This window comes from Podarcis melisellensis (genome assembly GCF_964234715.1).
Source record: "Podarcis melisellensis genome assembly, chromosome: 9".
Classification (NCBI taxonomy): Eukaryota; Metazoa; Chordata; class Lepidosauria; order Squamata; family Lacertidae; genus Podarcis; species Podarcis melisellensis.
In genome coordinates, this window is record NC_138541.1 from 75,350,179 (window position 1) to 75,372,397 (window position 22,219).

At 41.9% G+C, this 22,219-nt stretch overlaps 1 protein-coding gene across 4 annotated transcripts in view; it reads right to left on the bottom strand.

The window, feature by feature from the left end:
• CPEB2 (cytoplasmic polyadenylation element binding protein 2) overlaps positions 1-20,878 on the bottom strand; it is a 61,377-nt gene extending 40,499 nt beyond the window's left edge. Inside the window, exons 1-2 of one of the 4 annotated variants that reach the window (XM_081925628.1) lie at positions 20,193-20,878; positions 14,670-14,960 (exon numbers count right to left, since the gene is read on the bottom strand). In XM_081925628.1, the coding sequence (XP_081781754.1) occupies positions 14,670-14,960; positions 20,193-20,819 (918 nt within the window). In that variant the 5' untranslated portion in view covers positions 20,820-20,878. The remainder of the gene's footprint in view (positions 1-14,669; positions 14,961-20,192) is intronic. The other 3 variants (XM_081925629.1, XM_081925630.1, XM_081925631.1) reach the window with 3 other exon arrangements.
• Positions 20,879-22,219: the final 1,341 nt, after the last annotated feature.

Genomic DNA, 22,219 nt, shown 5'->3' on the forward strand with positions numbered 1-22,219 from the left:
TGAAGGACAAAACATGCACAAATATGTATAGTCAGTAGGGTTCCTCCAATCAATGTTGTAATTTGAAGGTTGTAATCTAATACTCACTTACTAGGAAGGAAACTGCACTAGAACTTACTCTTGGGTAAACATGCTTAGGATTGCACTGTATGTTAGCTAATATCCAAACGCATGGAGGACCCACTGAACAAACCTACAACTGTGTCCAACAATGTTCATGTGAATGTAACAGGGATTCTGCACTAGCAACCAACGTTTTAATAGCAAGAGTACACAACACTATTTTCTCCCAAAGGAGCAACATGTTCAATGAGGTTACAAGAGGCTATCCTTGAGCACTCCTTGGTTCTGCTGCCTACAGTGCTAGACTGTGTTACCAGGGAACAGCAACAGAGGGACCTTACTCCTGCAACATTCACATGAATAAACAATGAAGGAGCCAGAACAGAATGTTACTCTTCTCTTTAAAGAGCAGCCTGTACCCTTGTTTCTTCCTCATTTTAATTCTTCACTCAGTGTAAACAGTACAGAAATTAAATAACTGCAAGTACTTAAAGCACATTTGTTAATCTGAAGTTTCCTCAAATATGCTTGGGACAAAGTGCTTGGGACATTTGCAGGCATCTAGTCACTCTCCTACAGTGTTGTTCACACAACAGAAGGTCCAACACACACACACACACACACACTCTCTCTCTCTCTCTCTCTCTCTCTCTCTATATATATATATATATATATAAACACCCCACAAACTTATACAGTGGTACATTTTGTTACGAACTTAATTTGCTCCAGAGGTCCATTCTTAAGCTGAAACGACTCTTAACCTGAAGTACCACTTTAGCTAATGGGGCCTCCCGCTGCCACCACCGGTGCGCAATTTCTGTTCTCAGTCTGGGGCGAAGTTCTTAACCTGAGGTACTACTTCCGGGTTAGCGGAGTTTGTAACCCGAGATGTTTGTAGCCCAAAGCACCACTATTAACTACATCTTTAAACAATGGCAAAAAACAAATGTCAGCATCAAATGCATCTTAGACCAGGGGTCATTTCAAGGCCAGACAATCACTACTGAGAAGGTCCATTCCGTGCCACCATGCTACATCCTGTGTCTGGTGACGGAGCCATGAAAAATGCGTCTCCTGTTGATCTTAACACATGGATAAGCCCATGAGGGAGGAATTATTCACATATTCAGGCCACAAGTCATTTATGGTTTCATATATCTACACCATCACCTTGGATTGGGATTGGAAATATATAGGCAGCCACCACAGGTTCTTCAGGACTAGTGCTATATTGTCCTAACCTGGTGTACCTAGTTAACTTCCTAGCAGCTGCATTCTACAGCTTCCCAAACAGCCCACTGAAGAGCTTTACAGCAATCAAAATAGGATGTTATCAGAGCAAGTGTTACCAAGGGAATGGAGCTGGGGAACCATGCAGAACTTTTATGAAATTTTACAATTATAGCAAAGTATGTATCTCAAATATAAAATCACTAAACAAACAAAGCAAAAATAATAATCTGGGTCAATATAGGTTTTTTTAAAAATCCCCTAAAATACATGAAATCAATTACAGAGAAACTGTTGTGGAATACTAGGTTATACTTACTCAACTTTGTTATCTGTCAGGTAGAGGACAACCATGTTCCTTCATGTTTGTAAAAACAGTAAAATCATGCCAAGCTGCCAAAAACAAGTCATGTCCACATTGACTCAATTTCCACATCCACTTAAATTATGCATCAATTTCTAAAGTAATGCTGCCTCTTTATACCTTTTGGTAGCAAGAATCTATAGTTACTGCACAGAAGTCACACCAGGCCCATGCCACCAACACTGACTGCAGATAACAAACTGTTTATTAGTTTGCTACTTTTCATACTTTTTCATATGATGACCTAGAAATAAATTTAAAAGAGCCAGTTGCAGCGAGTTTTTTGCAGCCTGTCTTGTAATGGCTCTAATTTCACAAAAACTCACTGGCAAAATTCCCAAACTCTGTGGCTTCCCCACCACAAAGGAAGGTAAGTTTCAATTACCTGAACTCTTTCCAACACAATGGAGAGGATTTATGGTTGATATGACATACTTCTGTGGAATAAGATAGCAGTTATGAATTAGTTTTAATAATGATCTCTTAATCAGAGTTATTGATTTGAAAGGTTTATCCCAAAGTGAGATCAGTTGTCCATCATCTATTTCTACTTAACTATTTTCTTTTCAGCACATACAAAGACCATCTACTGCACCTTCCTCATGGTTTATCAGTAACCTATACATGTTTGGGGCCAAACCTGTCTTACTACTCACAGTCTCCAGCAAACAAAGTAAGCCTTCTATAGGCTACATGATAAATCTCAGGCTTCAACAAAAAAAGAGCACAGCTGAACCCAAGAGAACCATGATAGTAATGTGGCTCTAAAATTCTCTCTAACCATGTGTTCTGTAATTAGTGTTCTGCATAAAGAAATTGGAGACCCAATACAACCACTTAGCACACCATACCTCAGACTCAAAAGCTCTGTGTCTATTGAAGAAAGAGGGATGAAAGACCAACAGCAACAATGGAGACACGGCTGGCATTAAAATAGACATGTTAGATTCCCAAACCTTAACCTTTGCCAGCATCACACAATTGTTGAGCCAATGGAAGGACCTAAATTTAATATTTAAGAAGAGGAAATACACCTAAGAACACAACCTAGGAGTACCAAGTAGTCTTCACCTTGTGCCAAAATGATTGTGAAGGTGAGACTGGCACCAGGGAAGCCTCTCAGGGGACAGCTGATATGCTACCAACAAGAAGGCCCTTCTCTTGGTAGCTACCATTTGGCAAGGGTATTAGGAGTAGAGACCCGGAAGAGTAGAGATAGGGAAGAAATTAGATATCATTTACATTTAAAGGTGAACCTGCCCAATGTTCACTTCTGAAACAATATAAGAACCAAATGCAGCTATCATTCGAAATTTGCACTTATCTGAATTTTGCAGTGCAACTCTCCAACCAATGTTTATAAAATTGCCTGTATCAGTGGAAAGTGTTCATAAAAATGAATATATTTATGAAAGTGACATACAAAATATTAGGGGGAATTCTTGCAAAATGTGTAGTCAAAACTGTACAATAAACATGTAATTATTAGAAGAAATTTGTACTAAAATGCTGATAAATTTTCATTATTAATATTTCTAATCCATGAATTGTTGCAGAAATTTGGAAAACTGAAATTAGAAAAATCAGAAACTGAGAACACCAAAGTTGAAAGGTATGTTCATTCCTAAAGAAGACTATCTCAAAATGTGGGTGGATATAACGGGGAGAAGATTATTTTAAGATGTCCTGGCCCTAAGCCAATTGAGGACATTTAAGGTTAAAACCAAGAGTCAGAAAAGAGACTGGGACCTCATCTGCACTATACATTTAATGCAGTATCATATCATTTTAAATAGTTGTTGGGTTTCCCCAAAGAATCCTGGGAACTGTAGTTTAAGGATTGAGAGTTGTTAGAAGACCCCTGGTTTGACAGCCAATCCCTCTTCCCTGGGAATTGTAGTTCTGTAGGGAAAAAGGTGTCTCCTAACAACTCTCTCTCTGCATCTTTAACAAATGACAGTTCCCAGGATTCTTTGGTTGAAGCCATGATTGTTTAAAGTATTATGATGCTGCTTTTAATGTATACAGTTGTACCTCCGCTTACGAACTTAATCCATTCCGGAGGTCTGTACTTAAGCCGAAACCGTTCTTAACACGAGGTGCGCTTTCACTCATGGGGCCTCCCGCTGCTGCTGCACCGCCGGTGCGCGACTTCCGCTTGCATCCTGGGGCAAAGCTCACAACAAGGGGCAACTACTTCCGGGTTAGCAGAGCTCATTACCTGAAGCATTCGTTAGGAGGATGGGATGTAACATGAGGTTCCACTGTAGTGCAGATGAGGCCTGTCATCCAGTGTAGCTGATAAGACACCAGCATACTGTTACTGAATCATCTAGACCCAGTTCACCTATGAGGAGTATCTCTGGCACCTGCCATGCTTCTGAACCCATATATATATTCTCACTGTCCCCAACATTATGTGCTGGTAAGGACAATGAAGGAGGAAACTGGAAGAGCAGCACTCTTTTTAACTGCCCAGAGTGGCTGGGGCAACCCAGCCAGATGAGCGGAATATAAGTAATAAAATTATTATTATTTCAGCTCTGTGCTCCTCATGAATTGGGTCAGCAGCTGAAATGCTGATCTAAGCTTTGAAAAGCACATTGAGTTGAAGTGAAGTGGGAAAGAACATTACCCTTCCAACTTTGTCTTTCATCTTTCTATACTTTTCAAGGCTCAGACTGCAACCTGAGCAGCTGAACAAAAAGCAAAGTGGCCAAGAAGGTAGGAAGGGAAGGATAGCTGAATCAGAGCAAATGTCAATTCGAGTTTTCCATGGATTGAAGTTTGCTCTGACAGAGCTTTAAAGAGCAGGTTTTCATGGTGGAGGGAGAGGTGCTTGGACAGAGAGCTTTAAATTGCAGACAGTGTCTGTAAGGAATGAAGGAAAGGTAAGTGTGGAAAAGTGCACAAGAGAAACAGACAGACAGATGGAACACCCACATACGGAAGCTGGATCCAGTGAAATGGATACCATTGGAACTGACTAAATTTTCAGTTTCCCCCACCTCTTTCAAATCACAGATCCCAGCTGTCTTCATTGACTAAACCGTAAAAATAATAGGATTTAGTTCCCAATACGACACAGATCCATATAGATTCTCAATTTTTTCCAAAGGATCCAGTCAAACTACCATCAAATTGTAGTTCACATCTGTGTTCTGTGATTTGTTGCTGATTTTATTGGCATACTGTGTAAAAAAATATGAAGATCCATGAGGATCTGTACCTTGAATCAATATTTTAGGGTGCTAACAAGCACTGCATCTGATTTTTTACCATGCAGTCTACCACTGCAAAGTTTAATTTAACATAAGAACCCCATATAACATAATGCAAATTCAAAAGGATCCATTTTAATCCTATTATGAATGTGTCCACAGATCCCAAAAATGTTTGTGACCTCTGTATTGTTGAAGTAGGAGGTTTAACAGGGTCTGGATAGTGGTGTCAGGCCATCTCCTCCCAGATATGCTTGCTGTTGGTGTATCAGCCAAGGTACTCTAAACCTTGGAAGTCTCTTGACACAAATGATGCAAGCTTTCCTGGATGCCTACATTGCTACCTGAATAAAGTGTGCTCTAAAGTAAAAAGGTTATACCACAATTCTCTTTGCTGCAATACATTAATATGTAATTCCTTCTGAAACTTGCACACACAGTTGTTCAGAACCTCTGATTACCTCCAAGGGATTTCCAAACAAGAAAAAGAGCTGTCAGTAAGGTCAGAATAATGCAAAATAAGAATATGTATTTCCTGGATACAAAACTAACACAGAGAAAAAACAACAGAAGTTGTTACTCAAGTCTAATATTTTTTTCTTTTTGGAACCACAGATTTTGATGTGTTTGCTGTTCAAAAGCTGTAACAAATAATTGAGCAAGGGTCATAGGCCATGACAGCTTTACCACTGTCATGACTATATGAGCTTTACAAATTTTTTTTAGCAATGATAAAGGAACAATAAAATAGCTACATGTTAAAGTGGCAAAGTATAAAAAAGCTGCATATTAAAAGCTGGAAGACTATGGGGAAACTACTTCAAGATACAGCAGTTGCAGCTTGAAAAAAATCTATTAGATTTCTAGTGCAAGATATGGAAACTGCTAGTTCAATATATCTTGGATTCAGTTTTGCTGAAATGAACCTGTAATCTCTGCATATGTTATTAACAATGTAGTATTTATAGCTCTCTATAATGCATTTTCCTCAAATGCTGGCATTTCTAAGTTGCAAATGGGTTAAAATTCACATATTGAACTACTTAGGGTAAGGTTTCTGGAGCGAAATTAACATATTTGCCCAAGGTTTGAATACAATCTCTAAAAAAAAATTTTACTTGTTCATGGGATATCCAAGATGGATTACATTCTCATTGAGCCAGTCTAATAAAAACACCAGTTTGGATTATTTGTAATGCAACTGTAGGCTTAGCACTACAATCCTTTTTCCTAATCATAAAATAATTTTCTGCGTCACCTTTCAGCTTTTTGCTACATCTGATAAATTTTAATGATATCTGTGAATCTCATAGTCTTATCTGGGATAAAAATCAACAGGTTTCTAAAAAAGCTCCCTTTTGGTTAAATTCATAATGATTTCATTATCATTTATATGAGAATTCCTTGCTTCAAGGTAATGCCCAGTGAAGGAAATAAATAATCCTAACTTCACCTATACACAGGTGATGGTGGGGAGGTCTAAACTGACAGTCACAGACCAGAAGATAAAAAATAGCACAGTGAAAATGTAAAGTTTGCATGTTGCAGCTGGGATAGCAACAGCAAATTCCATGTTGGGAATGATTAAGGGGACTGAAAAGAAAATTGCTAGTCTCTCCATCTCAAGGAGGACAACATAGAACAGAAGAAGGTACATAAAAGGACAACAAGAATGATAAAGGTAATGAAACATCTTCTCTATGAGGAAAGGCAAAAGTATTTGGAACTATTTAGCATAGTAAAAGATTTACTGAGGAAGGAATATGGCAGAAGTTTATAAAATTATACACAATCTGGACAGAGTGAAGAAACACTGGCTCCATTCAGATGCCATGCTAAGTCATGGTTCAAGGTGACGTGAGTGAGCCTACTCTCTTCCCACGTTTTGTGTTTGCCTTTGTTTCCCAAACCATAACTAAGAGCCAAAGTGGAAAGTTCTGAACTCCTTCTCTTGGTCATGTGGGTTGAAGCAGAGTGAAAAGGACTGGGCAGTGTCCAAAACTCAGATACATAAGCTCAGTGCCAAATGGCTCCATAAACCAAGGTTAGAGTCAGCAAAACAAAATGTCTAGGGGTAAGATGGCTCTAAAGTCTTATATGATGGACTATGACTGATTATCAATTAAATAACTGGCTAGTTCAGATGACAACCTTGAGCTAGGTTAAGAACTTTGAGAACTTAAAGTCACTCGATCCAGGGAGAGTCCACGTATGTATTAGCCTATTCCTACCTCTTTTTCATAACGGTGACTGCTGCTGCACAGAAAAAGCATTTTGGTTTCTGAAATTATTTTCAATTGTACAGATAAAATATAACTGATAGAATTGTACAGGGTGTGGTATTAGTGTGTGAAAACAGTCCAATGAACCTCAGGCATGCACTTCCAGATGGTGGAGATGTCAGGCACCATCCAGGCATCTTCATTTGGTCACAAGTGTCAAAAACCAGGTGCAATATGTGCCTGGCTAATTCCGAACACTGGGCCTGGGAGGTGGTTAGGTGCATTCATGCAACACTAAGCCATTCACTTTCTCCCTGTTCCACAATGCTGCAACTCCAGTTCTTATATTCTTAATTACCCTCATCCAAATGAGATATTTAGACAAGACCACCAGACCTTGATTTTCTTAAGAGTCTGCAGTTATTCTTAATTACATTAATATATTGTATATCCTTCTTAAGAATTCACCAAGATATTTTACAGACCTTTCAGTCCATTCTAACTTCCCTAGAAATAACTTATTTAAAGTTGAAAGCTGTTACTCTGGTTTTTGATATTATCTTGTTTTAATCCAAGTTATATTCAAATATTTTACTGTTTTTAAAAAACCTCAAATGTGGAACTGGAGTTCCCTTACCAAAAAATATGCGACTTGCTGTCACACAGGACCTTGGTCTCCTACCTCCATCATTTCTCTAAGCCAGACTGTCATGTATCTCCCACTAATTCTACTCACATGGGAAAAGGTACTTAAGACGCCTACCTGGGATATGTGACAAATCTGACAAAATGACTATGGCTCTCATTGGTTAGAAAGATCCAAAGGTCACTCTCTTCAGGGAGAGGGGAGAAGGGAGAGGAGAGAGAGTATTTAAAAACTGAGCTGCTCTTGCAACTTTTGTCCCTCTCATAATCAGGAATCCAGGCTGGCTCTTCCATATCACCAGGAAGCTAACCAGCCTCACTGCCTATGTGAAAGTAGACTGAGATCATTGTGCTACTGTATTAGCAATTAGAATAAAAGTAATCAGGTGTTAGAGCCTTCCGGCTCTTTTTAATATTTCTGTTGGACCTTATTGCCCTTTTCCTTGTGTACTCTTAATAAACTTTCACAACTGAACTAGTGGAATCAGTATGTGACTGCCACCCTCAGGATTTGGGAATCACCACGCACCTAGGTTGCTTTGGGTTTAACGCTATTGAAATCTAAGAACAGAGTTAGGAAATCCAGTAATTTGCCCTATTGTCAGGGAGAAACAGAGCGCTGGAGAGCTGACTTTACACTCTACATAAATTGCAAGGGTTTGGCTGGAGGCATGAAGCCTGCTAATCCAGGATCCCGGAATTTAACCATTAATTGGATATCCTCATTCCCTACCCCTTGTTTCTGGGGATATAGGTGACCAAAAAGGAGTGGTGGCAGCAGCAACTACTGGATATTAAGACTCAACTCTTAGTACTGCAGGGCAAAGAAAGGGGTGTGAGACGCTGTCCTAAGCATCCTCCCTTCTTCATGTCTATCACTAAAGTTGACCTCCTCAACATGGGGTTAGAAAGATAAGGGTTTAAGTCAGATAACTGCATGACTAAGATAATAATAATAATAATAATAATAATAATAATAATAATAATAATAATAATAATTTTTATTTATACCCCGCCCTCCTCAGCCAAGGCCGGGCTCAGGGCGGCTAACAAGCAGTAATAAAAACAAGATGCCTTAAATTAGGCGTGATGTGAAGAACTGGAAAAGAGAGGGCCTTTTTATACATGAAAAAACAATAAAAATTACAATATGGGTGATTCAATGAAATTTATTGGCAATTGATCAAAGGAAGACAAAAGAAAGGACATCTTCACACAATGCATCATGAGAGTTCTCTTGGCACAATAAATGGTGAAGACCAGGGAGTGAGATGACTTTAAAGGGGGATTAGACAAATTCATGGAGCATATGTTTATCAGCTATTAATCATGTACACTAAATGGAGTCTCCAGATTCAGAGGAAGAGTACCTCAAAGTACAATGGGGGAGGGTATTGTATTCATGCTTTGCACAAATCCTAATCTAAAATACTTCCATATGAGAAACTGCACAAGTCCTGCACATAAAACTTTACATGTGAAAACAGCATTAAATGTGAGGAAAAGCTACAATTCATGACAACCTACTAATGTGTCAACAACTTTCTACTATAGGCACAGGGCACTATTACATGCATACATAGATTCATCAAGGTGTTTCAGTCCAGACAACAGGAAGAGATTGCTCTACAGTGGTGCCCCGCAAGACGAATGCCTCGCAAAATGAAAAACGCGCAAGACGAAAGGGTTTTTCGGTTTTTGCGCCGCTTCGCTAGACGAATTTCCCTATGGGCTTGCTTCGCAAGATGAAACGTCTTGCGAGTTCTTGCAAGTTTTTTTCCTTTTTCTTAAAGCCGCTAAGCCGTTAATAGCCGCTAAGCCGCTAATAGCTGCTAAGCCGCTAATAGCCGTGCTTCGCAAGACGAAAAAACCGCAAGAAGAAGAGACTCGCGGAACGGATTAATTTCGTCTTGCGAGGCACCACAGTATTACAGAGACAAACTACATGTGATGCACAAGATCTGTGATTAGATACTGATGGCATATTTTATTTTTTTGCTAAAAGTGCATATGAACGAGGGTATTTGACATCTAGATCAGGGAGCGCAAGATGTATAGGGCAAAACATACAGGTGCAATCAGAGAAATGGGGTTTGAGGGGGGAAATGAACTGGAAAATTCAATCTCATTGTCTAGCCTGCAAATTAGGGTAATTTGCAGGTTAACTTACATCTGAAAACTTTCAGTTAGCATGGGGGGAAGGAGAGTAGAATTTGGTGCCCTACAGAATTTGGTGCCCTAATTTAGTATGGCTGTTTTATTTGTATTTAATGCACTAAGCTAAAACTTTTGAAAGTGCCTAGCTTGTCTAAAACTATTTGAAATTTGTTTCTGCACATCCATACTTAGTTTCCACAGAAAATAAAGCTACAAAATGTTCTGCCCCACATGACTGGGTGCAGTTTGTGCTCATATTCCACTCCACAGGGAAAGTATTGTTGGGGTTCTAGTATACTAGCTTCTGCATAGCATTTTAGAGCACCAAAGGTAATAAGGCCACCAAGACCCATAGATCCTTTTCCCATGTACTGCTAGTAAGCCAGGTCCTATATTTGTGCATCTGGTTCTTCTTGCCTAAGTGCAGAACCTTACATTTGCCCCTACTGAAATTCATTTTGTTAGCTTGTGCCCAGTTCTTCAATCTGTTAAGGTCATTTTGAATTCTGATTTTGTCTTCTGCAGCATTAGCTACCCCTCCCAGTTTGGTGTCATCTGCAAATTTGATTAGCATCCCCTCAATTTCTTCATCCAAGTCATTTATAAAGACATTAAACAACAACAGGCCCAAGACAGAACCGTGTGGCACCCCACTTGTTACTTTTATCCAGGGTGACAAGGAACCATTAATGAGTACTTTTTCGATTCAGTCAGTCAACCAGCTACAAATCAACCTAACATTTACCTTGTTCAACCCACATTTTAGCAGCTTCCTTGTGAGAATATCATGGCAGACGTTGTCAAAAGCCTTACTGAAATCAGGATACACTATGTCCACAACATTTCCATGATCTACCAAGTTTGTAATTCCATCAAAAAAAGGAATCAGATTGGTCTGGCATGACTTATTTGTGAGAAACCCATGGTGGGGCTTAGTAATCACAGCATCCCTTTCTAAATGCTCACAGACCAACAGTTGAATTATCTGTTCTAGGATCTTCCCTGGTATCGATGTCAAGCTCACCGGTTGGTATTTCCTGGGTCATCCCTTTCCCCCTTTTTGAAGATGGGGACAATATTTGCCTGCCTCCAGTCTGCAGGGTCCTCACCTGCTCTCCAAGAATTCTCAAAGATAATAGACAAGGGCTCTTAAAATACATCCACAAGCTCCTTTAGTACCCTTGGATGCAGCTCATCAGGCCCTGGAGATTTGAATTCATTTAAAGTAGCTAGGTGTTCCCTTACTACCTCTTTTCCTATCCTGGGCTGCAGCTCCCTCCTTATATCATTTATTCTGTTATCACCAGGTTGGGCATTGCTTTCCTTTTGGGTGAATATAAAATAAAATCCTTATTTACCTTGAGATCACACAGTGTTTGTTGGAAAAGATCTTGCAATTTTGCTTTTAATAGCAGAAGCCAATAAGCCAGTAGGATGGCATGAATAATCATGTCATATAACAAAGGCAGAGAATTACCATTTTTTTTTGCTCTATAAGACTCACTTTTTCCCTCCTAAAAAGTAAGGGGAAATGTGTGTGCGTCTTTTGGAGCGAATGCAGGCTGCGCAGCTATCACAGAAGCCAAAACAGCAAGAGGGATCGCTGCTTTCGCTGCGCAGCGATCCCTCTTGCTGTTCTGGCTTCTGGGATTCAGAATATTTATTTTCTTGTTTTCCTCCTCCAAAAATTAGGTGTGTCTTATGGTCTGGTGCGTCTTATAGAGCGAAAAATACAGTAACTGGAAGATAGCACTGTAAAGGTGCCCGTGTAGATCATCCATACTTAACGCAGCCAAGATGCAATGAGGAATAATCACAATCATAGAACATACTCAGAAGAATAACTGAACTGTTATGGTGCTGTCTCAGCTACAATAGCTGCCAATCTCTCCACTCATAAAATGTGCAAAAGCCATTTGCTATTCCAGAAGTGTGGGAAACAACAACAACAATAATAATAATCCTATTGTCTTATACTTGTTTTATCTGCTTGCTTACAATTCATAAACAATTTCATGCTATACAGAACAAAATGATCCTAACTACTATCAACTTCACAGATTAAAGTTTATTAACTTTTTTATATAAAAAAGTAGACCTGACATAAATACTACAAGGTCAGAATGAGAATGTCTGTAGCTCATGCTGCTCCTCTTCTTTTTAATTCACATGCTTTAGTGTTACAGCCTGGGAGAGCTTAGCTTCAATACTGTATGATAAAATTAGTTTCAAAAACTGTATAAAATGGTGGAGTCAAACATGCATCCTTTGTTACCATGGATGTCGCAAGACATTTATGAAATCTACTTCACACAGCACTAAGAAGTGTAGAAGGAATAAATTCATGTTTTCCCAATAGCAAAGTATTGTGTTTTCAGTACTAGGAAAATTCAATTCCTTCTCAACAAGACTTCCTTGAAAGTGATCTCCAGATTTCTCAAAGTACTGTAATGGAAATGCCACTACACATTAATAAATGAAAGATAATGGTCATACTGACTACTAACCTCACTGTTAAGGTATTTTTTAAGGTATTAAGGTATTTTTCGTACTTTGAGAATACTTTCAAATGGGGGAAGAGTAGAGGAAAGACTCTGTTGATTTATGGGACACTGGTTTAGCAGTATAGTAAGCAGTATTAACAGTCAAGGCAAAATGGAGTAAGATCTCCTATTCCTGAATGACAACTCCACCCAGTTACCAGTACACAATATCCAAGTTGCTTCTCAACACAGCAATATTAACCATAACACTTTTTTAAAAAAAATTACATTGTGTGTGGAACAATTTTCAATTTGCATTCCCAAAACCATAAGCAATATAAACTCTGAGACTTTATAAAAAAAAAAATTAAGCCACTAAATTCTGTACAAGTGCACGTGTATCACTGACACACAGATACCTCAAATTTCTGTGCCACTCAAACATCTACAAATGCATCAAGAAAAGCTGGCCCAACAATAGTATTATGAAGTTTCAGAACTTAATAGCTAGCACATGCAAAAACTAAGTGTTGAATGAAAGATGATTTTCAAGATAGGACACACAGATTTATACAATGCCAACTGCTGCAGTTAAATCCAGTTACTTCAACATCATTTCTACACATTTCTGCCCTGCAGGATGCAAGCTTCCAGCCTAAATGGGGAACACAAAACTATGCCCACTAGAGGCCTACTCAATGTCAAATGAAAGTGTTGCCTCCTGTATCTTTGATCTGAGGCGATCTACATTGAAATTCCATTTTCAACACAACATGGTTGATTTATAGTTTGTGATCTTATACACAGATTGTTTTCTCATTACTGTCTAGGCAAGCCACTCCACTGTTATCTATTAAGATTTTTTTTTATGTGCAATATACTTTAACATTGCTCTGGATAACATCTTATTGAACTCTAATCCTAGCCTTGGTTGCAACATCTGCTAGTGTACACAACATCAACAGCACCAGACTCTTGGGGCCCAGGGAACATCTTTTCACCTGTGTTGGGAGTGTCTGATTGTAAAAAAAAGTCATGGCATAATGTGTTTCATTAGTTTTCCATTATCTTCAAAACTTCTATTCAAATAACTCTACAAGGCTGGCTTTTAAATATATGGCACAACCAAACTTGACGACTGCACCCCAAAGAACTTACAACATGGCTGCTGGTACCGCCTAGGATTATCCATGTTGCAAAAATTGAAGACACTAGGATCTGCAAATTTCTTTATGGTATAACAATGCATGGAACTTGACAACTAGAGAAATTATAATGTACAATGTAAAGTCCCCAAAGCTCTCAAACACCCAGAACATACTTTACTTTATGGTGGGACTATATTACTCATACTAAGACAAATAATTTTCATTAATAAGTCCATATGCCATGCTTTGAAGAAAAGCATGGCATATGGACTTATTAATAGTTGTTCTTTGATATGTGTCTACATCACTCATGTACTCATTGAAAGAAGTGATAATACAACACATTTTCTTTGATATTTCTGCTATTGCCTTGTTTTGTAGTTTATGCAAAAGTGATAAAAACTCAATTTTCCCCCCAGATTTTCTAAGTACCAAGTTGCTCATTTCAGTGGTATGAAACGCAGGGAAAACTGACAAGGAAACCAGAGTTAATTTACAAGGAAAATCATATGACAAAAGTATAAAAAAGAGAATACTTGCATTCCAAATCTAAACATTTGCAATGCCATGTTTGCAATTCCAGCAGAAAGTCATTGCTATACTAATGCAGTATCAAGATCCGCAATGCTAAGTATTCCACCGTACTGACTGTTGACTTTCATAGCAAGTTTCAGGGTGCAAAACATTGCTCTGACAATATAAAGTGGACCTTCGGGTTACGTGACCTTCAGGTAATGTAACCTTCGGGTTGCAAACGTGGCCAACCCGGAAGTGTACACTTCCGGGTTTCACCACGTGCGCATGCGCAGTACCACTCTATCACGCCGCGTGCGTGCGCAGAAGCGGTGCCTCTAGATGTGGACTTTCTGGGGTACGTATGAATTAAGTTTCGTACCAGAATGAATTAAGTTCGTATCTGGAGGCTCCACTGTATAAACGTTACAAAAGTTGCATGATTAAGGAAGTATTCAGTTTTATCTCATTCAATATCTACAGAGAGAACTAAACAACACAAGCTATATATTAAGGAGATGTTAACTGTAGTCAGAAAGTACATTTTCAGCCATCTTGCTTATTTAAAAAACAGTATGTTGGCAAAAGTTGAACAACATCGAAAGGCTGTGGTTACATACCATTCTTACCTGTAAGGGTAAGAGCGTGTTACTGTTGCTGTCTGTTCGGAAAACATTATCTTCAATCCATGATTTAGGAGTCAGCGATGGAGTAGAACGAGTAAACTTGGGAGGAGCTATGACGTTACCAGAAAACGGCTTCTTTAAGGGAGAGATCTGGTTCATAGTTCCTGGAATTCCCATGTTTCCAGTTCTACGATGGTCTCTACCATGCACACTTCCCCAAGACATATTTCCTGTGCTCCAGCCAGTACTCTGATGGTTGCTCCAGGGTGATGTCTTCAGAAGAGGCTGAGGAGGGGAGGTGAAGGAGGAGAAATACTAAAGTTATTTGAAAATATTTCTGATCAATTTCTTAAAAAGTATTGGTAACACAGCCTAATCCTATGCATGACTGCTCAGAAATTATTCCTGCTGAATTCAGAATTCCGCTTACTCCCAAATAAGCTTAATACTACAATCTTATTAAAACCAAATTGACTTTTTCTGGATCAGGGCAACAGGAGGAACACAAAACATAGTTCTTAGTTTTGATAAAACTAGCATATACAGTCATATCTCAGGTTAAAGTAGCTTCGGGATGAGTATTTTCGGGTTGTGCGCTGCAGTGACCCAGAAGTAACGGAGCGCATTACTTCCGGGTTTCGCCGCTCGCGCATGCGCTCAAAATGATGTCACGCGCATGCGCGGAAGCGATGAATCGCGGCACACACGGACATGGGTTGCATTCGCTTCAGGATGCGAACGGGGCTCTGGAACGGATCCTGTTCACATCCAGGAGGTACCACTGTACGTAGTAGTGACATGAGAATGACAATAGGTATCTCTGGCGATTGCTATGAGAGGCTCAAGCTCTCTATTCCCATCTCAATTTTTGCATGTTATTTTTCTAGGGCAGAACTTGGAGGCCCAGCCACTTTAAGTACTAATCTTATAATACCAAGAAAATAAATATTTTTCTTTCTGCTAATTTCCTCTCTTGCTGCGAGATCAGTCCCACAGTCACTCTCTCTAAAAAAGTTTTAGTGCCCCTCTACTAATGAAAGCAAAGATGTGACTGACTAAAAGAGTACAAAACCAAAAGTTGCCACTTATTAATAGAATCTATTTCCTTAAGGCTGTATGTGTAGACGGAAACAGATGAATCAGGTTTTAAAGAAAAATGTCAAAACTACATGCCAGATTTATAATATCCCAAAATGATCAGCCCTGTTCTCTCACAAATTAGGAAATATTTGCAATTCCTCAACTTGAGTGCTTGGTTGAACTTGCAGTCCAGAGTCTCACTGTTCTGTATCTCTAACATTAAAAGGTAAAGGTACCCCTGCCCGTACGGGCCAGTCGTGACCGACTCTGGGGTTGCACGCCCATCTTGCTTAAGAGGCCGGGGCCAGCGCTGTCCAAAGACACTTCCAGGTCACGTGGCCAGCGTGACGAAGCTGCTCTGGCGAGCCTGCACCAGCACAGCATACGGAAACGCCGTTTACCTTCCCACTATAAAGCGGTCCCTATTTATCTACTTGCACTTAAGGGTGCTTTCGAATTGCTAGGTGGGCAGGAGCTGGGACAAACGACGGGAGCTCACCCCGCCACGGGGATTTGAACCGCCGACCATACGATCGGCAAGTCCTAGGCGTTGAGGTTTTACCCACAGCGCCACCCGTGTCCCATCTCTAACATTATTCATAAATAATTAAAATGAAAACTGACACTTGCTTTATACATACCACTGAAGGTCTCTCTCTCTCTCTCTCTCTCTCTCTCTCTCTCTCTCTCTCTCTCTCTCTCTCTCTCTCTCTCTCTCACACACACACACACACACACACACACACACACACAGTAATAGTAAGTATTTATCCCTATTTCAATAACACTATCTTCCTATTTTGATAAGGGAGGTGATTCTCTCAGGATTACAGAAGTATGCAAGGCTTAAAGTGCAACTCAAAATTAAGTCTTACTGTGTTCAATGGTGCTTGCCCCCAGGTGATCAAAGTACTGTATAAGACTGCACCTTTAATGTCCCACAGATATTTGCTAGCTCAACTGTCCATAATACTTATGTGTACTCAGTTCTTTATCTTTCAGATAAGCTGTGCAATGTGTCCAATGTTATTAATTTAACACGGCTTAAAAAACAACAACCCCATACATTTAAAAAGAATTTGGGAGGGGCAACTTATAGTACTGCAACAACTAGAGGGCTACTATTCCCATTAGCCCCAGTCACCATGGCCAATCGTCAGGGATGATGAGAGCTAGTATCTCACAGGAACAGTCACGATATAATTATTTCAAAGTGAAATATTTTCAAGACTGTTGTGATACATCCTGGTGAAGAAGATATATAAAACATTTGGGTAGGATAATTAGGCAGACACTAAAGTCCTAAATAATTGCAGATAGACATTGTCAGTCTTGAATGTCTCGTGCTGCAATTTTTAGGAGAAATATGCATCATACTGTAAAACTAACAGTGAAGGTAACAGGATTTAACAGGATTTTCATCTTTACAGCTAGTCTGATGCCCACCAAGTACTACTATTTATAAAGCTTAAAGCACAAAAGGCAGAAGAGATTTCATTTGCTTTGTGAAAAACTTAGAAATTCTTTCTGTAATTCTTAGCTTGTCCAACAATAGACCGAATAGTGAATATCAACGATACTGTACTTTTAAAAAATCTTATTTTAGTTTCTCCATTAAATACAACTTATAATTCTTTTTTGTTTTGTCATTGTAGGTCTTTATTACAGAAACACAGTTGGTTACACAGACAATCATAATTAGATTCTACACCATCATGGGTGACATTTGATCTCAATCCACTTTTGACCTGCTAGGCAGCCACTTACTCTCTCAGCCATCTGTAAAATGGGAGCAGCAGCAATCTACTAGGCCAGCTTGTTCCAAGAAGAAGCAAGAGGCCTTTAACATTAAAGAGCTTTAAATGAATCAATAAAAAGATTAGAAGGAAAATGTTTAATACTAAGCATAAATGTACAATACTAGAGCACAAACAAAATGCAGCACACTACCCGATGAACAAGGAAGTTTAAAGCTAGTCTGTTATAGAAAACATGAAACTGTAAACTTATATTACTGTGAGTATGCAGAGCTCATTGAAAGAAGAAAGCTTCCAACCAATGGGAGAAAAGGTTTTCAGCCCACCCATAAGGTAGCAGCAGTAAGTGCTGCATGCGAAAAGACTGGGACAACCTGAAATACCACACTAAAACTTTTCTTGGCATCTACAGCTGCTTATGCAAGCTGCTTAGCACATAGCTCAGTGTTGCAAAATAAAACGTAAGTGGAAATTTGTGTACAGACCTATTCACAACCTGGATAAATCAAGATACTCAGTTTAAGCTGCTTTAGGCCAATTTATGGGTGTGTGGATTGGAATGCCAAATTTTGGACTACCACTTATGGTTGTTGGTTTACACATATGTATAACTCGTTTAAACAAAAAACAGTCACTATAAACTAATAAACTTGTCTGAAACAGATGTTCAAAACTGCCCTGTTCTGTTCATTATGAAGTTATGATGTTGCTGATTCACTGCAAAATAAAACTATTCAATAAAAGCAAATAAAATCTATAGGTAGCCAGTATAACAACCCAGTGAATACTGCTTAAACATAACTATAAGTTATGTAGACCCTTCATCATGGGCGTAGCCAGGATTTTGATTGATCCCCCCCCCCGCTACACCCATGCCCTTCATAACTGAAATCCTGTGTATACTTATCCAGATGTAAGTTGTACTGAATACAGAACTTATTTATTTGGTAATTTATTTGGTTTGAAAAAACTGATAATCTGCTTTTTGAGCTCATACTCCGCAAAGTGGCTATCATCGTTAGGTAAAAATACAATACAAAACCATTTACAAATATCCAGCGGAAAAACCCAATGCAAAATAAACAATAAAAACTAGCAGTAAAATTCAGCAGATCTCAGCATCGAAACCCTAGTTTATTTACAAGTGAACATGCATAAGGTTGCACCGATTGTATTGTTAAGTGCATGAAATGTCTAGGCCATATTATATATACAGAGAATAAATATTTAATGGAAAAAGCCTAACCATGTTTACTCAGAAGTAAGTTCTACTGAATTCAATAGGGCTTTCTGCCAGTTAAGTGGGTTAAGACTGCAGATTTGATCAAGAGGACTGGGAAGAGAGAACAGCCAACTGAATGCTAGTACAGTAATTTATTATGAATTACTGTAACAGAAACTAAGAAAAAGATGTGGGAGTTAAAGGTCTCCTTTGTCTTCCTAGGACTTCTTCACATATTACCGAATTCCAACAAAGAAAGCGCTTTCATGTATTGCACAATGTAAGTCCAATACAGAACGCCGTATGTGACAATTACACCTCAATGGTTGATTGCCCAATGCACACATACTGTGCAAAAAAAGCAGACATATAAGATCATCCGCACACAACTGACGTACACACAGGATTCATTTTATCTTTATTTTTTTACGACTTATTTTTCACATTGGAATTTTGTAACTTGTGAAATCATCCTAAAGATTATAGCACATATTTATTCCCTCTTGCCCCTACCCTGAGGTAACCTTTGCACTAGAAAAGCCATATACGTGGTCACAAGTGTTCCCTTGTGAGCACATTGGACCGAGAGGTCAGGTGTGGTACGTCTTGTCTACTCCCAACCCCTAGAAAAACTCCTCTCTCCGAAGGAAGGCACCTTGGGGCCCCCACCATGCTCCACTAGCCAGCTGGCGGCTTGACACTCCTCTGACACTTCAGCATGTGCATTTGTGTCCTTAAAAATCTCTCTGGCATGTGCGCACACACAGCCTGCCCAGGCTCACTCCACTGTTCTCTTTGGCCCCCCAGCCCCTTCCTCACTCAGTCGTTCTCCTCAAAAACAGATTCCTGCCACAGCATACATGGCAAACTCTTCTTGGAAGAGAGCAACCCTATAGGACAGGGTTCAAACCTGAGAAGCCTTAAACCTAAACAGAACTTGCCACCATATTTCCTTGCTCAATTTTCATGCATTCGAAATGTGTGTCCCCCCCATTCTTTTATGTTTTCAGCAAAAACAATTTTTAAAGCAAAAATAACATGCATGCACACACGTTTCCAAAACAACCCCACTCATATCATAGGACATCCTCTTTAGATACACACACACACACACACTCCTCTTCCTTTGACACACACACACAGAAACACACAAACCCTGTTTCACCACCAGCTTTCTGTAAGCAATTAAATTCCTCTTTACCCAGCCCTCCCGCCATTAAACCACCATCCAAATGGGGGAGGGCGACTGTTAATACACCGTTTTCCTGCCTGATCATGTATTCAATCGCTCCATCGATAGGTCCAAACTGCTTGATGGGACGGCGCGCCCAGGCGACTAGAGGGCCAGATCGGGGAAAGGGCCAGTAATCGGCAATAGCTGCCAGAGAGCTGGATCTTCTCCTCTGGGTCGCCACCCACCCGGGACCCCCGAGGCCCCCCGTTTCCCGCAGCACCCACCTGGTGGTGGTTGTAGGAGTTCCTCTGCTGCAGGAAGGCGGCTGCCGCTGCGGCCGCGGCCGCCTGGTGTTGGTGGTGCTGCTGCAGCTGCGGGCTGACGGGCGAGCGCCGGTTCTGCGGCTGCTGCTGAGGTAAACTGATCTGAGGCGGCGGCGGCGGCGGCGCTGGCGAGAAGGGGCTTCCGAAAGGCCCCACGGAGGCGGCGTGGGTCGAGACGGGCGAGAAGCTCTGGAAGAAAGCCGGGTTGAGCGACGACGGCATCCCGCCGCCCGCCGCGTAGAAACTGCTGCCGCCCTCCGAAGACGACGACGACTCCGGGCTGGGCGGAGGAGCCATGGCGGCGGCGGCTGAGGCGGCCGGAGGAGGCGGCTGCGGCGGCGGCTGCTGCTGCTGGCCCGGCGGCGGTTGCTGAGGCGGCGGCGAGGTCTGCACCGACCACGGCGTGCCGAAGCTGGGCAGCGGCGGAGGGGAGGCCGCGGCTGCCGAGGAGGAGCCTCCGCCGTGAGGGCTGCCCAGCTCGGGGCTCTGCAGGCTGCTGAAGCCCGAGCCCAGCCCGCCGGGCAGGAGGCTCCCGGCGCTGCCCAGCAAGTGGCTGCTGGTGCTGCTGCTGCTGGGGGGAGACTCCATAGGGAGGAGGGCGAGAAGGGAGCGGGCGACGACGGCGCCGCTTCACCACCACCGGGCAGCCGACGTCGCCGCCGGGCGCCACATCGGGGTCGGCCGAGCGAGCGAGCCGAGGGACGCCGGGGGTCCGACCGCGCTGGCGGCGGCGCTTGGGCTGCTTCGCTGTGAGGAGAAAGGGCGGCGCGGGCCAAGCGAGCCTTCGGGGCGGCTCAGCTCGCGAGGCCGCCGCTGGGTGACACGCAGCAGGCGACTCCCTCGTCCGGGTCGGGGTTTAAAGCCGGCCGGGGCGGAGAGAAGAGGAGAGCGGTGGGTGGGGGCCGCCGGCGCCGCCCGCTTCGCCCGCCGCTCCAGCCTCGCCTTCCCCGCGCTCAGCCCCGCCAGCGGCGCTCGCCCTCCCCTGACAAGCTGCTTCGGCTTCTCGGGGAAGCGGCGTCCGGAGCGGCGAGAAGGACCGAGGGCGACGCCTCCCTCCGCCGAAGCGCTGCTGCTTCTGCTGCTGCTGGCTCGGCGCTTTCCTTTTTCTCCCTCTCTGCAGAGTCCGGCTCTTTCAGTCAATGCAAAGGCTGCCCTTCTTCTTTTCTCCCCCTCCGCGCTGCTGCTGCTGCCCAGATTTTATTTTGGGGGGGGGGGGGAGCTAATCTTCCTTCCTGGCTTGCTTCGCCCCCAAAGTACCCAGCGATGGCGAAACCAGAGCTTCCCTGCTCGTTGCTGAAAGAGGCTTCGGCTGCAAAAATCATGTATTTGGGTTCCTGGGGGGGGGGGCAGGGGGCGGAGAGAAGTGGGGGAGGGTTTTAACTAACAAAAACCGGTCCTGGACCAAAAAAAAAGGGGGGGGGGAGAACAACCACCGCCCTTCACGGAATATTGTCAAAGTTATTAAAATAATAATAAAAAATTCAGTATATGTATATCTAGAAGCAGCCCTGTTTATGACTGGTGTCCAACTCTATTGAATGGATTTCCTCACGTCACTAAAGTACTGGGGGGAAATCCCCCTGTGCTGAAAAATAGCCCCCGCTTTAAAGAAGACATTGAAAAAATCATAGGAAAAAAACCCCTTCCGAAACCAGCGATTTCTCTCTCTCGGTATGTACATAAATACATATATCTGCCTATCTATCGATCTCATTTATCTGCATAAAAACTGAAGCGATCCCCGCCGCCCTCGATCTGGTGCTCTTAGCAGCTCCTGTCAAAGCCCCTCCATGTTCTACTGTCCTGCCCTACGAACGGCCTGCGCAAAAGAAAGGACTGGGAAGACACCCCCCCTCCCCAAAGGGCGGCCGCCTCTTTTCCCTGCACAGGATCCCCGCGTTTCGTTTCTTCCGCAGCCGGTCTGTCAGCCCCGCCTGAGCAGCGCCAGCCCCGCCGCAGCCGCCCGCATAAGAACCCGGAACTGCCGT